Raw genomic sequence first — 16283 nt, 5'->3', positions numbered from 1 at the left:
AAAGCATTTCCTCTAAAATCAGGAACAAGACAAGGTTATCTACTCTTACCACTCCCATTCAATACAGTCCTTAAAACATGAGCCAGTTATCAGGCAAGAAAAGGAAATCAAGTGGATACAAATAGGAAAAGAAGTCAAACTATCTGTTTATTAATGACATAATCCTATATCTAGAAGACCCAAAAACCACCAGAAGGCTTCTATAGCTTACAAATGAATTCAGCAAAGTAGCAAGATACAAGATCAACACCCATTAAATCAATAATTTTCCTATACTCCAACAGTGATTCAACCAAGGAAGAAATCAGGAAAACCATTCAATTCACAATAGCCTCAAATAAAAACAAACTAACTGGGAATTGATTAACCAATGAGGCAAAAGAGGTCCACAATGAAAATAACAGAACATCCAAACAAAGAAATCAAAGACCTTAGAAGATGGAAAGACATTCTATGTTCTTGGATAAGCAGAACTAATATTGTCAAAATGACCATACTACCAAAAGCAGTATACAAATTCAAAGCAATCCACATCAAAATACCAATGACATTCTTCACAGAAGTAGAAAAAAACATTTTTAACATTCACTTGGAAGACTAAGAGACCCAGAATAGCCAAAGCAATACTAAGCAAGAAAACTGAAGTCGACGTCACAATACCTGATTTGAAACTATAATACAGAGCTGTAGTAATAATAACAGAATGGTACTGGCATCAAAACAGACATGAAGACCAATGGAACAGAATAGAAGGCACAAAGACAAACTTATATACCTTCAGCCATCTAATATTTGACAAAGTGTTAAAAATATATTTTAAAGATATCCTTTTTAACAAATGGTACTGGGAAAACTGAATAGCTATATGTAGAGTGTGAATAGACAGCCTACAGAAATCTCCCAGAAATGGGAGGAAATCTTGTCCAGCTACTTCTCCAAAATATATAATAACTCAAAAAGCATAACACCAAACCCCCCACCCCAAATAACCCATCAATAAATGGGCAAAAAACAACAACAACAACAAAAACTAAACAGAAACTTCTCAAAAGAAGAAACACAGATGGCCCACAAATATATGAAAAGATGTTTAACATCTCTAGCAACTAGGGAAATGTAAATCAAAATTACACTAAGATTTCATCTTACTCCAGTCAGAATGGCAATGATCAAGAACAAATAATAAATGCTAGAGAGGCTGTAGGGGAAAAGGTGCACTTTTACATCTTTGGGTGATGGGAACCACCGTATGACCCAGCTCTCCAACTCCTTGGTATTTTCCCAAAAGATCTAAAACCAGCGTATTACAGCAGTACAGTCATCTCAATGTTTACAGCCACACAGTTCCCAATAGCTAAATTATGGAATCAACCCAGGTGCCCATCAGTAGATGAATGGAATGGGTTAAGAAATTGTGTGTGTGTGTGTGTGTGTGTGTGTGTGTGTGTACACATGCACATGGATAATGGAGTTCTACTCAGCCATAAAAAAAAAAATGAAATTATGACATTTTCTGGTTAAATGGATGGAAATGGAGAATATCATGCAAAGTGGAAAAAGCCAAACTCAGAAACTCAAAGGTCGAATGTGTTCTCTCATCTGCGGACACTAGAGTAAAATAAAGGAAGGGGAAAGGAAAGATGGGATAACATAAAGAGAAGAATGGTAATGTAGATCAAGAGGCATAGAGGATGAACAGGTAATGGGGGAGCAATGTAGAAAGAATTCTTTAAAAACCATGTTATGTGCATATATAAATATACCACAGGGAATTTTACCTTTATGCATAGGTAGGAAGAACCAATCAAATATAAATAAAAGATGACTGAATGGAAGTCTAGTGGAGGAAGGAGAATGGCAGAAGTACAGGAGGGAAAAGAGGGAGGGAGAGAGAGTCAGATGGGATCATGAACTGACTTTGTTTTGTTGATCATGTGTATGATCGTGTATCTTCAATGTGATCATGAATGAAGGTTATGGAACAACAAACCATTAAGAGAAAATTTAACCTTTCAGAGCAGATTTTTCTGTTGATATGGTCTTTTGGTCACTTTCTAAACACACCTACCTTTTTTTTTTTTTTTTGGGGGGGGGGGTTTACTGGAGACTGAACCCAGAGGCACTTTACCACTGAGCTACATCCCCAGACCTTTTTATTTTTTAAGATAGGGTCTTACTAAGTTGCTTAGGACCTCAATGAACTGCTGAGGCTGGCCTCAAATGTGGGATTACAAGCACATGTCATCATACTTAGCTAAACACATTCACTCTTGAAGTCTTTCTCAAATATAAGTGGACAAAGGCATATATTAATAATATTTATAAGGAGCTGGGATTGTGGCTCAGCGGTAGAGCGCTCACCTAGCATGTGGGAGGCCCTGGGTTTGATCCTCAGCACCACATAAAAATAAATAAAATAAAGATATTTTTTAAAAATAATATTTATAAGATTAACTACGGATTTATCTTACACATCTTCAGTGAACATATATTTAATAAATTTTATTTATTTAAGGTGCTGGGGGTTGAATCCAGGGCTTGAACATGACAGGCAAGCACTCTACCCTTGAGCTACATCCCCAACTCCTAATAAGTAAATTTGAAACACCACATTCTTGTTCATGGTAAAAATCAAGATGAGGATGTACAAATGCAGAATCAATTGCAGAATCAACTTCTATCTGTACCAATTTTTTTTTTTAGCTTCTAATTGACTTTAGTGTTGGTGGTATAGTGGTGAGGATAGCTTGCCTTCCAAATGACTTTAGTAAGAAAACTAATCATATATCTGGAAATTAGAATGATTCACAATCTGAAAAACTCATATAACAATTTGGGCTGGGGATGTGGCTCAAGCGGTAGTGCGCTCGCCTGGCATGCTTGCGGCCCGGGTTGGATCCTCAGCACCACATACAAACAAAGATGTTGTGTCTGCTGAAAACTAAAAAATAAATATTAAAATTCTCTCTCTCTCTTAAAAAAAAAAAAACAACTCATATAACAATTAAATGTTGCAATCTCTACAGTTCTCTACCTTTATTTATTTTTATGTAGTGCTGAGGATCAAACCCAGTGCCTCACATGTGTAAGTGGTCTGCCACTGAGCCACAACCCCAGCTCCTCTATAGTTTTTTAATAGATGCTTTTATGATCCCTGGTTTAACTGTATCATCTTCTTTTTGGGGGGGAGGGGAAGGGTACCGGGGATGGAACTCGAGCACTCAACCACTGCGTCATATCCCCAGCCTTATTTTGTATTTTATTTAGACAGGGTCTGAGTTGCTCAGTGACTTGATTTTGCTGAAGCTGGCTTTGAACTTATGATCCTCCTGCCTCAGCCTCTGGAGTTGCTGGGATTACAGGCATGCGCCACCATGCCCAGTTTATCGTTTTTTTTATTTTTTAAATTAGAGCTTTATAGTTATACCTAGTAGTTCTGCTCATCCTGACAAATTGATACATGCATGGAATTTAATTTCAGTTCATCAGGAAAATTGTTCTTTGTACTTAACTAAAAAGAAATCTTTTTTTTTTTTTTGATAGATGGACATAATACCTTTATTTTATTTATTTATTTTTCTAGTGGTGCTGAGGATCAAACCCAATGCCTCATACATGCAAGGCAAGCACTCTGCCACTGAGCCACAATCCCAGCCCTGAGAAATTTAGCTTATAAGGTTTATGCAAAGATTAAATGAGGTAAGTTAGACAACATGGCACATGCCTATAGAACAAGCTACTTAAGAGGGCTGAAGACTGAGGTAGGAGGATCACTTGAGCCCAGGATTCAAGAGACCTAACCTACTAAAAGAAAGGAAAGGAAGAGGAAACTGCAGCGAGTATTTACCAATATTGCTATAACACCCAGTTTGTTCCAGAAACCCAATGAAGAGCAGAATGACAGTATAGGAAACGTGATATCATCTACTACGGGCTTGACTGCCTGGCCCATAACTTTGCTAATAGAAATGATGTACTGAGGGAATCAATGTGACCAGCACTGTACCTGTTCACCTCATAATCAAATCTTCTCCTCTGTAAATATAGGGAAGAGGTGGGAGAAGAGGGAGAGGAAAGAAGTATACAAATGAAAGGAAAAAAAAACTCACATGGCAACACTTGGCCTGGGAATGTCTGTCAGACAATTTTTAAAGAGAATATGATTCATCATCACGAGGGCTAGGAATATAACTCAGTGGTACAACACTCCTAGGTTCAATTCCCAGTACTGAAAAAAATTACCCTTCTTTAGAGGAAAATTTTTCTTACAAAGATTTTGGACTCTGCCATTCCCCCATTTAACCCCCAACTTTTTACTGTCAGTCTATACTTGGAAATGTGTCATGTACTGCCCAAGATAAAAGAAACTACAGTCTGACAACCTGGCCACAAATGCTATAGTTAGTCCTACACCAGCTTGTCCTCACTAGATTGATTTTCTTTCTTTCTTGATTACTTTCTCTTTCTGATACTGGGGATTAGACCCAGGGACACTATAATCCCCACCCACCCCCTCTCTGAGATGGGTCTCAATAAATTTCCAGGTTGGCCTTGAACTCACAATGCTTCTGCCTCAGCCTCTACTAGCTGGGATAACAGACATGCCCAACCATGCCATTGGCCTTTGTACTATTTCTTTTTTTTTTCTTTTCTTTTCTTTTCTTTTTTTTTTTTTTTTTTTTTTGGTGCTGCTGACTGAACTCAGGGCCACACACATATTAAGCACAGGCTATATTACTGAGCTACACTCCCAGATCCTGCTCTGGTTCATTTGTTCATATTTAATACATCTCTGCCCTAGTTCAAATACTGAATTATTATTTCTGCTTTCTTATTTAGGCATCAACCCCCTCTACTTCAATGTATCACTAAGCTTCAATGCTGATAGATTTTTTAGAAAGGTTGTTTTTTGTCTTTTGTATCAGGAAATTGAACCCAGGGGCACATAACAACAGAGCCACAAATTCTGCCCTTATTATTCTTTATTTTGAGATAAGGTCTTGCTAAATTGCTGAGACTGGCTTTGAGCTCGCAATCCTCCTGTCTCAGCCTCCTGAGCACAGGGATTATAGGCACCATACCCAGTTTAGAAAGGTTATTTATCTTACAATCACACAACTTATACTAATAAAGATAAAAACTTAAAAAAAAAAAAAGATATTGTGTCCAACTACCACTAGAAAATACTAAAAAAAACCCTCTAAGACAGAACCCTTAAAAAATAAATTCAATAATAATTTCATACTAAGGCTCAAACTCAAGGTCTCATGAATACTAAGCAAGCACTCTACCACAGAGCTACACTTCTATACCCCCACCATTCCTCCAAAAAAAAAAAAAAAAAAAAAAAAACAGAGACTGTCTGTAGAAATACTGTCTGTAGAAATACTTTCTGCAGTATTTATTGAATTTTATTTAAAAGATTCCAAAGGGGCTGGGTGTGATGGCCCATTCCTGCAAATTCCAGCTACTTGGAAAATTGAGGCAAGAAGATCATAAGTTCGAGGCCAGCCTCGGCAACTTAGCAAGACCCTGTCTCAAAAATAACAAGGACTAGGATGAGGCAAGGTGAAAGGGAAAAGTCCTGGGAAAGGATACTGGACAAATTATATTGTTACATTACGTGCATGTACCAATATGTAACAAATAATCACACTATTACATAAAATTATAATGTGCCAATAAAAAAATGTGGAGGAGAAAAGAAAAGAATTGGGAATATAGCTCTGTGTTCGATCCTCAGCAATACACACATATCCCTCAGATTTGCTAAGGATAATATAAATGCGAATTTTTTTCCCTTGAGGTTCTACCTTCTTTTGGGACAAGGGGATCTATCCTTCAATCTTTTTTTTTTTTTTTTTTAAAGAGAGAGGAGAGAAGGAGAGAGAGAGAGAATTTATTTATTTATTTTTTATTTTAGTTCTCAGCGGACACAACATCTTTGTTTGTATGTGGTGCTGAGGATCGAACCCGGGCCGCACGCATGGCAGGCGAGCGCGCTACCGCTTGAGCCACATCCCCAGCCCCTATCCTTCAATCTTACTGATAGAGGATTAAGAGTACAGTCCTCAGTTCCTCTTGATGAAATTAACAATATTCAGTTCCTGTGGCAGCAAGCATCAATGTCACTGGCAAAAATAGCAGGAAACTTCCAGGAATGGTGGCACATACCTATAATTCCATCAATTTAGGAAGCTGAGGCAGGAGGATCAGAAATTCAAGGCCCCCAAAATATAACAGGACTCAACAGAAGATAAAAAAGAGTTGGGGACTTTTGGCTATCATGAATAATGATGCTATGAATATTGATGTACGAGTTTTTATATGAACATGTGTTTTCAATTCTCTTGGGAGATATACTCCTGAAAGTGGTTAAGTAACTCACTTTTTATTTTTTTGTGTGTGGTTCTGGGATGGGACCCACAGACTACTGTATGCTGCTGAGCAGCTGTTGCACCATGGAGCAATCCTGCATTTAATCATGTGAGTAATTGAACTGCCAAATTTTTTTTTCCACAGAGACGGCACCAGTTTATATTCCCTCCACCAATGTCTGAGGCTCCAGTGTCTATCTGCTCTTCAATTCTTGTTATTTTCTGTGTGTTCTAATTATAACACCTTAGTGGCTGCATGATTTTAATTTTCATTTGCCTGAAGATTAACAATCTGGATCACTTTTAATGTGCTTATTGGTCATTTGTGCTCTCTCTCTCTTTTTTTTTTTTTAATTTTTTTTGAGAGAGTGAGAGAGGAGAGAGAGAAAATTTTTAATATTTATTTTTTTAGTTCTTGGCGGACACAACATCTTTGTTGGTATGTGGTGCTGAGGATCGAACCCGGGCCGCACGCATGCCAGGTGAGCGCGCTACCGCTTGAGCCACATCCCCAGCCCTGTGCTCTCTTTTTGAAGAACTATTAAAAACCTTCACCCAGCTGTGCATAGTGGTGCACATCTGTGGTTCTAGATGCTCAGGATGCCAAGGCAGGGAAGATGGCAAGTTCAAGGCCAACCTGGGCAAATTGGTGAGACACTGTCTCAAAAAAAAAAAAAAAAAAAGTGGTGGTGGTAGTAGTGGTGGTTAACTTGGTGGTGGAATGCCCCTGGGTTCAATCCTCAGTATAAAAAGCAAAAACAGAAACAAAAACCTGGGTCACTTAAAAAAATTGTTTGGGGTTGTTTTTCTTTTCATTGTTTAAGTTCTTTGTACATTTTTGGTACTATATCCTTAACAGGCATATGATTTTCAAGTATTTTCTCCTGTTACATGGGTTTCTTTTCCCTCATTATAGTATCATTTAATACCCTAAGTTTAAAAATGGGATGAAGCATAATTCATCTGTTCTTTTACTTTGTTTGCTTGTGCTTTTGGTGTTAAATCTAAGACACTGTTACCTAATCCAAGGTCACAAAGATCAACCATTTTATTTTCTCCTAAAGGTGTAGAATTTTGGTTGTTAACCTTTAGGTCTTTGACATTTTAAGTAAATTTTTGAGGCTCAATTCTTCTGTAATGTGGACATCCAGTTGTCCAACATTGTTTATTAAAAAGATTACCCTTTCTCCAGTGAATAAGTTTGGCACCCTGTCAAAAACAAATTGACCTTAGATATATGGATTTATTTCTGGGCTCCCAATTTTATTCTATTGTCTATTTTTATGCCAGTTACTATATAACCTTGATGACTATACTTTAGTATAGTCCTCTAACATTTACATTTTATAGAGAAAGCTAACAAGACCTGGTTATTGATTTAATGAGTGGGGAAACATAACCACTTTGGGGACTTTTCTGAACCTTTTGAATACTGTGTTGTCCTCCTTCCTGGTAACCTTTTTAGAATTCCAGGAGGTAAGATACCTTTTCCAGGGGACACATTTGCAGACAGACAAGATGAAGATACTATGTATTCTCTCTCCTGTGACTCAGGGAGTTTAAAAAGAGAGTGATTATGTGCTGTAAATATTAATTGTTACCCTTTGTTGACAGAAAGTGTCAGAGAGTCGTGCATGGCAGTCCTGTGCCCTAGGATTTGTCTAGAGCCATTCTGTCCAATGCTATCATCACTAACCATACAGGGCTATCCAGGACCTAAAATGTGGCAAGAACAACTGGGAATTGAATTTTGAATTTTGTTCACTTTCTTTTCTTTTTTTGTTAAATTTCAATTGATTTAAATTTACATTTAAAAACTGAAACTTGATTTGACTTATTTTAAAAATTCTTAAGTATATTTGAAATAATTTGAATCTTATCTTCTTTTTCCAGTGTTAATTTTATAAATTATAACTACAGACCAAGTATTTCTGATGGAAGTTTAGCATCATGAAATTGTCAAATCAAGATAGAATGTCAACTATAAAATACCTGGGGGATTTCAAAGGCTTCATATGAAAGAGAAACAAAGAATCTCTCACTAGCAAATTTTGCAATGATTACATTTGAAATGACAATAGTGATATACTGGAGTAAGTGAAATACTTCATTAAAGCCTGGTACATGGCATATGCCTATAAACCTAGCAACTAAGGAAGCTGAGGCAGGAGGATCAAGAGTTCAAAACCAGCCTCAGCAAAAGCCTGGCAGTAAGCAACTCAGTGATACCTTGTCTCTAAATAAAATACAAAATAGGGTTTGCAGGCTGGGGATGTGGCTCAAGCGGTAGCGTGCTCGCCTGGCATGCGTGCGGCCCAGGTTCAATCCTCAATACCACATACAAACAAAGATGTTGTGACCACCAAAAACTAAAAAATAAATAAAAAAATTCTCTCTCTCTCTCTCTCTCTGACTCTCACACTCTTTCTTTTTTTTTAATATTTATTTTATTTTATTTTTAGTTTTCGGCGGACACAACATCTTTGTTTGTACGTGGTGCAGAGGCTCGAACCCGGGCCGCACGCATGCCAGGTGAGCGCACTACTGCTTGAGCCACATCCCCAGCCCCTCTCATGCTCTTTCTAAAAAAAAAAAAAAAAAAAAAAAAATAGGGTTTGGGAATGTGGCTCAGTGGTCTAGTGCCCGAGTTCAATTCCTGGTAGCAATAAATAAATAAATAACATAATTAATTTCACCAGATGACACACATACACACACACACACACACACACACACACACACACACACACACACCCCTCCCTCCCTTCCCCCTGTCCTTCTCTCTCTCCCACTTTGGTACTAAGAATTGAAATCAGGGGAGCTCTAACTACTAAGTGCCAAGGTCTTTTATTTTGAGACAGGGTCTCATTAAGTTGTTGAGGTTAGCCTTGAACTTGGGATCCTCCTGCCTCAGCCTCTGAGAGTCTCTGGAATTACAGGCATGTGCCCCAGTACCTGGCTAGTCAGCTTCTTTTTATTTCTTAAAGCAAGGTTATTAGAAAGTAGAAAATAATGTCTCTGTCTTACATTATCATGCCACCAAACAGAACTGCTTTTAGTTTCTGCCATGATGACACCCCGACATCGTTTTGACCTCAGGGACAATTCAGGAACCGTGGTGAACTGGTACTGAGATTTAAGGTTCTAATTACATGGAGGATATAAAATGAAGCAGAACAAGCAGGCATAGACTGGCCCTTTGCTGATGAAGTAAGTGTGCAAGGGTGCCATGCTCCTCCCTATGCCTGTCCCCTGTGCCTTGCTGGCTCCTGCTGCCTTACTCCAGCTTCCCTTTTCTAGGATCACTAAGTTCTGGTCTCTTCAGTCCAAACTTATGGACCCTGTTCTCCTTGTCCCTCCCTGCCTGGGGCTCACATCTTCCTACTTCACACATGACCAATCTTTGCTGAAACACAGGATAGAAACCTAACTCTAAAGCAGAGGTTGGCAACCTTTTGCTGTGGAGGGCCAGAGCCACAGAGTCTCTGGCCCAACCAACAAACCACCTTCATCTGAGTATGAAACAGCTGTAGACAATATGTAAATGAACAGGCAGGGCTGTGTTCCAATAAAAACTGATGTATAGAGACTGGGGGAAAAAAAAAAGTTGAGGATGCAGCTGAATGGTGAGGACCCCTGGGTTCAATCCCCAGTGTGAGGGAAGAGAGGCAGGAAGGGGTGGTGGTAGTAGACAGGTCAGTACTCCAGAAGAGCAATTGTTAAGTCTGATACTTGAAAAAGCAGTTTCACAGCTTTATAGATGTTAAAGTCCTCACTAGTAGCAGGAGAAAGTACCTTTTTTTTTTTTTTCCTTTTTGAGATGGGGTGTCACTCTGTTGCTCAGGCTAGGCTCCTCCTGAACTTGTGGGTTCAAGTGATCCTCCTGCCTCAGCCTCCTGAAAAGCTGGCACTACAGGTAAGTGCCACCACAACCAGGTCAGAAGTACCTTTGCCTCTGCATTAAGACATCAAGCATTTTAATGGGGGGGGGGGGGGGACAAAGTACTATTTGTCTCAGACTAGAGTTTACTTTTTGGTATATGACTTGTTCTTATTAAAAGTATTAAGACTTGTCGCTGCTGTATTTTTAATGGGAAAAAAAAAGTTTTATTTTTTTCAGTATCTTAGAATTGAATACAGAATTAACTATCCATCTTGCCACACAAGATGGCACATGCCTATTATCCCAGTGGCTCAGGAGGCTGAGGCAGGAGGATTGCAACTTTAAAGTCAGCCTCAGCAACTCAAGAGATTCTATCTTAAAATAAAAAATAAAAAGGGGCTAGGGATGTAGCTCAATGGTTCAGCACTCTTGGGTTCAATCCCCAGTACCAAATAAATAAGTATAGAAATAAAGCCAAGTTAGTTCACACACAGACTTTCAGATTAGTAATGGGAGTCAGAGGTATAGTTCAGCAGTAGAGCACTTGCCCAGCATGTGACAGGCCCTAGGTTTAATCCCCAGCACCAACAAAAACAAAACAACCAATCAGCAAGGGGAACAATCACAACACAGTGGATAGCAATATAGGCTTTACAATCAGAACACCTCAGTTGTTAGGTTTGGATATTAGATTCATCATTTACTAAAAGGCAACCTTGTGCACATTTGGTCAAAACTTCTCTAGGCCTTATTATTACATCCATAAAATTCAGAAATAGCAGGTAGGGATGTAGTTCACTGAAAGAGCTCTTTGAAGCCCTGGTTTCAATCTCCAGCACCATAAAAAAAATAATAATAATAAGATGTCATGTACAGACTCAGCATTGTAAGTGCTCAATAAATATTAGCATCTATTATTTTATTAATAGTGAAGTCCCATCTGTATGACAGGAAAGGTTAAAGGAAAATGAGAGGTGCAACAGAAAGGGAAACTGAAAAGAGCTGAGACTAGTTTACTAAAACAAGAAGAACTATGAGAAAAGACACCTCTGTTAAGATAGCAACTTTTTTTTTTTGGAGAAGGCAGAGGGACATGGGAGCTACAGTCAAATAATGTTTTCAAGACATCCACAGCCTTCTCAGAAGATCATGCACTATCACTACAAAAAGTATGCAACTGTTATGGGGAAGAGGAGCTAGCAGCTAGTTACTGCAAGGAGCTCATGCTTCTTCATCACAGATATACATCAGATCTACCTCTCTTATGGTTGACCCCACAGCACAGAAAGTTGAAACCTAATGAGGAAAAAACAGAAAGTTACCACTTACTTCTGGGATTTTACTTGCTTAACAGCAGATTTTAAGAAAAGACAAAAAAACTATGAAGTTTAAAATTATGAACACGGCCTGGCTCAATCTCTAGCACCATACTGTGAAATATAAAATGATTTTTTGAAATTCCAGATAAGGGCTGGGATGTAGCTCAGTGGCAAAGCATCTGCCTTGCATTCGCAAAGCCCTGGGTTCGACCCCCAGTTCCAAAAAAAGACAAAAAAAAAAAAAAGAACCCCACCAAAAAAAAAAAAAAGATTAAAAAAAAAAAAAAACCACAACCCTTTGGGCTGGGAATGTGGCTCAGGCGGTAGCGCGCTCGTCTGGCATGCGTGCGGCCCGGGTTCGATCCTCAGCACCACATACAAACAAAGATGTTGTGTCCACCGAGAACTAAGAAATAAATATTAAAAATTCTCTCTCTCTCTCTCTCTCTCTCTCTCCTCTCTCTCTCTCTCTCTTTAAAAAAAAAAAAAGGAAAAAAGAAATTCCAGATAAGTGTCCAAAAACATAGACGGACCAGCTCTAGCACAAAAATTCCTAGAGTAGTCACAAAACTTGTTCTCCAAATCATTTTACTCTTGAGTGAATTCAAATTGGCCAAATTTTTCAGATATAAGGCTCCTCTACATACAGGCTTCTATCCAAAGATGTATATATAAAGATGTTTACTATAGCACTATATATAATAACTATGAATGTCTAAGTACCATAACTGGAAAAAACCTATATGAACAAGGAAATAGGTATTATCAATTAAAATATAGTTTAACAAAATATTATAAACTATAATTTTGATGTGTATTTATGGTATCATAATAAATTGTTGAGTAAAAAAGTTTTTTTAAAATATAGTATAGTATCTTTTTCTTCTTTCTTTTTATTGGTGCTAGAGACCAAACAGCATCTTGTGCATGCTAGTCAAGCACTCTATCACTGAAGTACATTTCCAGACCCTGATATAATTTTTCATAAAATATTTATCTATAAATTTACATACACTTACACATGTATAAAATGCCCAGAAAAATACATACCAAAATATTAAAATACAACATCTCTTTTTTGGGGATCAGATTTTTTAAGTTTCTATTTTTCTTTAACTACATAAACTGTAACAAAAAAATTTATTATGTACATTACATAATTAAACAATTAAAGAACATCAACAAGAATGTGTATTGTTATTCTCTTTGCTTTTTTTTTCCAGCAAATGTTTTTATTGGCATACTAAAATATTCTTTTTTTTTTCTTTCCCCCCTTCAGATGTTTCTTTCTATTGAATTGACTATTATACTTCTAAAGTTCTGAAACAGCCAACAGACCATAGAAAGACATTTCTTTAGGCTCCTGCTTGAAACCTCGCTTTGCTTTATAACCCATAATTCCCAGTATGCCACTACTCAACAGCCTGCCCCCCACCCCCACCCTCACATACACATAACTCAAGCTTATGGGATCATGTTATACTGCTGGCAAAGAAAAGCTAGAAGAAAAAAATTTAAATAAAAATAAATGCCTAGAATGCTGTTGACAATCCCAAGCTAAAAATAACCCTAATTCCTATATGTAGTTTTTTTTTTTAAACATCTATTTTATTTGTGTATTTTTATGTGGTGCCAGGGATTGAACTCAGTGCCTCAAGCATGCTAGGCAAGCGCTCTGCCCACTGAGCCACAACCCAGCCCCTCCTTTATGTAGTTTTTCTCAACTATATATTACTTTGGTACATACTACTACAACTTGAATAAAAGTACATTAACCCATATAAGAGGTTCACTTTGAAAAAGGGAACCATATTCCTCAAATATCAAATGACTTATTTAAAACAGGGATACCCAATTCTGGCATATCTCACAGATGCCAAGATATGGTAGGGGGGAAACAGCCTTTAAATTATGAAAAAAAGTTGGGAAATCACGAATGTTACTGAAGTAATTTCAGAACAGCTGAACCAGTCAAGCCAAATGCCAAAGTAGAGACAACCCAGTCAATTATTGCTAAAATACAAAGCTGAATCATCACACTGGGTTACAGAAAATTTTTCTGAGCAACTCTGTACTAGTTTCAGGGAAGCATTCCATTTTGGTCCTTGGCCCCACCCTACCTCGGGTTTATGATGAAAAAGGTACCAGAAGGGCTGGTTACTAGTCACTTGGCAAAACACCACTGTGATTCTCCATAAATCTGCTTACTACTATTGAGCCACTGGAGACAAAAATCCACTATTGAGAGGAATTTTAAAAAAATGCAAAGAAGGACCATGCACAGTGGTGCACATCTGTAATTCTAGCTAAGCAGGAGGCTGAGGCAGGAGGACCACAAGTCAAAGCAAGCCTATGCAATTTAGGGAGAATAAATAAAAAGAAGGATGTAGCTGAGGACATAGCTCAGAGGTAGATCCCCAGCACTAAAGAAAGAAAGAAAAAGAAAACATAAAAGGAAAAAGAGAAAAAAAAAACAGTGTAATCCTGAGAGGTATGAAAAAGGCAAACAAATTTCAGAGGGAGAAATGTGCGAACCTTAAAGGAGGAGATAATTTTGGGGGGAGTGGGGTGGGGTGGAGGGGTGTTACTGAACTTAGGGGCACTCGGCCACTGAACCACATCCCCAGCCTTATTTGTATTTTATTTAGAGACAGGGTCTCACCGAGTTGCTTAGTGCCTCACCATTGCTAAGGCTCACTTTGAACTCGCAATTCTCCTGTCTCAGCCTCCTGAGCCACTGAGACTATAAGTGTGTGCCACAGCGCCCAGCAGGGAGATGATTAAAAAAAAAAAAAATGTAGTTGTAGATGGACAGAATGCCTTTATTTTGTTTATTTTATTTTTTTTTATGTGTGCTAATGATCAAACCCAGTGCCTCACCCATGCTAAGCAAGTGCTCTGCCACTGAGCTATAGGCCCAGCCCAGGACAAGATAATTTAAACAAAGAGTTTCATACTGAATAGCTCTGAAATGAGTTAGGTCTTTCTCCATCGCCAGCATGTGGGACAAAACAGAATTGGCCTTAATGGCAGAGCCTCTCCCTGTGCTTTAAGAGCAGAAGTATTTCCGCCCAAGATAAGATGACATCATCCACCAGATGAGAAACTAAGAGGCAGCATGTGAGTGACTTGAAGGTTTGAAGTACACATATAATTTGGGGACGCTAGAGGCTAGCCAGATGTGCATTCCTCAGACTACCAGGATTTTGCTTCACCAGGTCATGGAGGTGTTCCCAGAGATTCAATTCAATGATCTAGCAACATTAGTACATAAATGAATCAAAAATTCCTATATTAGAGCACAGCTCCTTTGAGCTGGGGGTGTAACTCAGTTGGAGTGGGAGAAAGGGGGGTGAGGTCACACATGCACAAAGGAGCATTTTTTGGAAGCAAAAGTTAACCTTCAGGGGACTCTTTGTTGATAAGTAGATAGTGATTTAAAAAAAAAAAAAAAAAACTAAACTCCCTGCAACAAAGTAAAACTAAAACAAAATCAACCCAGTTGCTTGCAGAACTACCTGAAGCACTCTCTCTGGTCCAAGTTAACGTGGAATACTGGAAGCCATTCTAACTATATCCCTGCAGGTGGGAGGCACAATATGTTCTCCAAATGAAAAGATTTAGAAATGTGTTTGAAATGTCATCATGCCTTCTGAGGAATATTATTGAAAACAAGCTCTAAAAAACAATGCTAAAAAAATATATATATATATATCATCACCCTCATTAATGACTAAAAACCAAGCCATATCTCAGAGAAGACTTAAGTTTTGTTACCCAGCAGATATCAGTTTTTCCTAAGGAACAAAAACCTAAAAGCAGTCCGATCTACCAGTTGTGAGATCACCTTAGCTAAGAGCCAACTAAAAGCAGATCAAGGAATGAGCTACAATTCCATAAGATTCACTTCAGTGGGGCTAGGGATATACCTCAGTGCTTGCCTCACATGCACAAGGCCCTGGGTTCAATCCCTAGCACCACCAAAAAAGATTCACCTCAATAACAAATATCTTTGCCACTAATAACAATCTCTCTCAGCCTCAGTTTCCCAGTTTGGAAAATGGAGCAGTTAAAGAAAAATAACTCAGGGATAAAAGTAAAACAATTCTATTTTCTTCTGTTGAACTTTTGCATCCAGTACCACACTGGCAAATTTCATGGTTCTCAGGCCAATATGTATCCCTTGGCACCAACACATTAATTGAATATAAAAAAATATGAAACAAATCCAAGTCCTTCCTTAAAAGACCTGGATCTATCCATAGCCAAGAGGCATTTGAAATTTTTGGCAGACTGCTACCTCCTCATTCTATGTCCAAATCTGGCTCTATCTTGCAAGTACAGTGAGTCTTGCTCAACTAGAATGCACATATTTCCACAGAGAAAGCTGAAGATAATGAGCACTAACTGTCCCAACAATCCAAGCAATCCTCTTCACCACAGAAATCAGAAATACAGCCAAGTTACTTCTCTGCCATCAGACTTCTTTATTTACCAGATTTGTTTACCTACGTTATACACAGAAAATGCTAATATACTCTAACTATACATTAAAAACAAACAAACAAAAAACTCTTCCCATTCCCTCGCCACAACTTCCCTTGCTCACCTCTCTTTAGTACAACCTTCACCAACATCACTGGTCCTTTGGGACAGTGCTCATTCTGGGATAATGACATATTGCTCAGTTAAGTATAAAAAACA

At 38.2% G+C, this 16283-nt stretch overlaps 1 protein-coding gene across 5 annotated transcripts in view; it reads right to left on the bottom strand.

Annotated features, from left to right (window-relative positions):
- The window catches only part of PIP5K1A (phosphatidylinositol-4-phosphate 5-kinase type 1 alpha), a 49690-nt gene that overhangs the window by 25994 nt on the left and 7413 nt on the right, over window positions 1-16283 (bottom strand). For 3 of the 5 annotated variants that reach the window (XM_081307882.1, XM_081307884.1, XM_081307883.1), the window contains exon 2: window positions 11518-11556. The exons of the other annotated variants lie outside the window; for them this stretch is intronic. In XM_081307882.1, the coding sequence (XP_081164008.1) occupies window positions 11518-11556 (39 nt within the window). The remainder of the gene's footprint in view (window positions 1-11517; window positions 11557-16283) is intronic. 5 annotated transcript variants of the gene reach the window in all.

The sequence above is a fragment of the Spermophilus citellus genome, assembly GCF_964194105.1.
Source record: "Spermophilus citellus genome assembly, chromosome: 9".
NCBI lineage: Eukaryota > Metazoa > Chordata > Mammalia > Rodentia > Sciuridae > Spermophilus > Spermophilus citellus.
This window is presented reverse-complemented; position numbering and strand designations above follow the sequence as displayed.